At 28.4% G+C, this 2,617-nt stretch overlaps 1 protein-coding gene across 2 annotated transcripts in view; it reads left to right on the forward strand.

Annotated features, from left to right (window-relative positions):
• The first annotated feature begins 1,286 nt into the window (after nucleotides 1–1,286).
• LOC102585601 (kirola-like) overlaps nucleotides 1,287–2,617 on the forward strand; it is a 3,892-nt gene continuing 2,561 nt past the window's right edge. Inside the window, exons 1-2 of one of the 2 annotated variants that reach the window (XM_006367753.2) lie at nucleotides 1,287–1,556; nucleotides 2,358–2,617. In XM_006367753.2, the coding sequence (XP_006367815.1) occupies nucleotides 1,370–1,556; nucleotides 2,358–2,611 (441 nt within the window). In that variant the 5' untranslated portion in view covers nucleotides 1,287–1,369 and the 3' untranslated portion in view covers nucleotides 2,612–2,617. The remainder of the gene's footprint in view (nucleotides 1,557–2,357) is intronic. The other variant, XR_001472546.1, reaches the window with a different exon arrangement.

The raw sequence follows: 2,617 nt of genomic DNA on the forward strand, positions 1-2,617 counted from the left end.
ATTTTTTTAATCTATATTTTCAAATAATTAGGTATTTTAATTTTACCACTCATTAAGAGTTTCCTACCAAGTATCATATATTGAGGAAGATACACTTAGATACATACATTTTTACTACCAGATACACTAATTTTTTTAATCTATATTTTCAAATAATTAGGTATTTTAATTTTACCACTCATTAAGAGTTTCCTACCAAGTATCATATATTGAGGAAGATACACTTAGATACATACATTTTTACTACCAGATACACTAATTTTTTTAATCTATATTTTCAAATAATTAGGTATTTTAATTTTACCACTCATTAAGAGTTTCCTACCAAGTATCATATATTGAGGAAGATACACTTAGATACATACATTTTTACTACCAGATACACTAATTTTTTTAATCTATATTTTCAAATAATTAGGTATTTTAATTTTACCACTCATTAAGAGTTTCCTACCAAGTATCATATATTGAGGAAGATACACTTAGATACATACATTTTTACTACCAGATACACTAATTTTTTTAATCTATATTTTCAAATAATTAGGTATTTTAATTTTACCACTCATTAAGAGTTTCCTACCAAGTATCATATATTGAGGAAGATACACTTAGATACATACATTTTTACTACCAGATACACTAATTTTTTTAATCTATATTTTCAAATAATTAGGTATTTTAATTTTACCACTCATTAAGAGTTTCCTACCAAGTATCATATATTGAGGAAGATACACCTAAATACATGCATTTTTGCTACCATATATACTAAAATAAGGAGAGAGGCGAGCGAGATGGGGTGGGAGGCAAGCGAGATAGTCATGTATATATCACAAATAAATGAGAATCACGCTAGATATACATGTATTTTTATATATCTGGTGTGATTCACATGTATGTGGGATACCGATACATAGAAAGTAGCGAGCGAGATGAGAGAGAGGCAAACGAGATTTGTTATGTATCTCAGATACATGCGAATCCAATTGGATACAGTATATCTAGAACCATTTACATCTAATTCTAAACCAATGTATCACAAGATAGATATATTTGGACGTACCAAAATCTGATAAGATTCGTGATCTAACAAACTAAAGTGTATCTAAATTATTTACTCCTAAACTAGTGAAATTTCGATAAGTTTTCCAAAATAAAATACTTTTTTTTTTGTCATTTTCTCCTCAATGGGTTAACAATCTAACACCAAACTTCCATGATTTGTCGTGAATCATGTTCTGTAATATATATAGTAACTTTTGGTGCAGCTAATTGAAATCTATATAAACACTATAACTTGTAATCATTTTATCACCACTTTCTTTTCAAAATCTTTTGTTATACTTAAAATAATAATAATATATATATGGGTGTGAAAGGCAAGTTGATTGCTTCAGTAGAAGTGAAGTGTGGAGGACACTTGGTTCATGATATTTTTCACACCAAAACTCATCACATATCCAACATGTGCCCTAGCAAGATCCAAAGTTTTGAGATTCATGAAGGTGAAACTGTAAAAGTTGGTTCAGTCGTTAACTGGAAATATAATGATGGTAATATATACACATTATTCCTTTTTCTACGTATGAATCATTTTATATATATATATATATTTAGGTGTGTTTGATGGTACTGAGAAAGTTCATTTCCAACTGAATATTTTTCATAAAAAAGTTATTTAATGATGTTTAGTTACCCTAGGGTAAACATTTTACTCTAAAAAGAAAAAATAACTTCTTTCATTTGTGGGGAAAGTCATTTTTTCATATAAGTGTCTTAATTTTTAAGATCATATTATTTGCTCCCAAAAGTTTATGTACTTATAAGTTTCAACGGCTAATATTATTATAGGCAATATTTTTTTTTTACCCTAGGGAATCCGAGCAACTCCCTCTCGTCATTATACGCAATATAGATATGTAGCAAAATCGAAAAAATATTATTAAAAGAGTAATCAAGTCTAAACCCACATTTGCAAAGTGTAACGAGTATTAGTTGTATAAATATAAACGTTGAAGGTTGAACCAATCAAATTTAAATCATTAATGATCTGTTTTTGTTTGCTCCAAATATTTTGACATTATTAATCTTTAGTAATAAAAAATATTTTATGAGAACACCTTCCAATTTTCTGAAGAAATGATTGAACTTTAACTTGTACTTTTCATAAAATATTTTCTCATCATCAATCAAATATTGTGAGACGTTATACAAACATTTTACAAATTTCATTGGAGAAAATGAAAAACAAAGAAAAACCTATAAAACGATCGAGCTAAAAATATGTAATTGTGAATGTTCAACTTGAAGTTGCTTGTTATCATCTCTTATATTTTTTATTTTATTGATTATAGATGAAAAAGATAAGATTTCAAAGCAAGTGATTGAAGCTATCGATCATCAAACTAAATCAATCACTTGGAAAGTGATTGGTGGGGATCTGTTAGAGTTGTACAATTTCTTCACTATTATCACATCATGTGACCACCAATGGACTACATGGATATTTGTGTACGAGAAGAAAACTGAAGACATACCAGAGCCTCTTGTTCTCTTGGGCTTTGTCCTTCACGTGACAAAAGATATCGAGGGTCACCTTCTCAAGTAATAAAAA

This window comes from Solanum tuberosum, unplaced genomic scaffold (assembly GCF_000226075.1).
Source record: "Solanum tuberosum cultivar DM 1-3 516 R44 unplaced genomic scaffold, SolTub_3.0 scf00949, whole genome shotgun sequence".
Taxonomy (NCBI): Eukaryota; Viridiplantae; Streptophyta; class Magnoliopsida; order Solanales; family Solanaceae; genus Solanum; species Solanum tuberosum.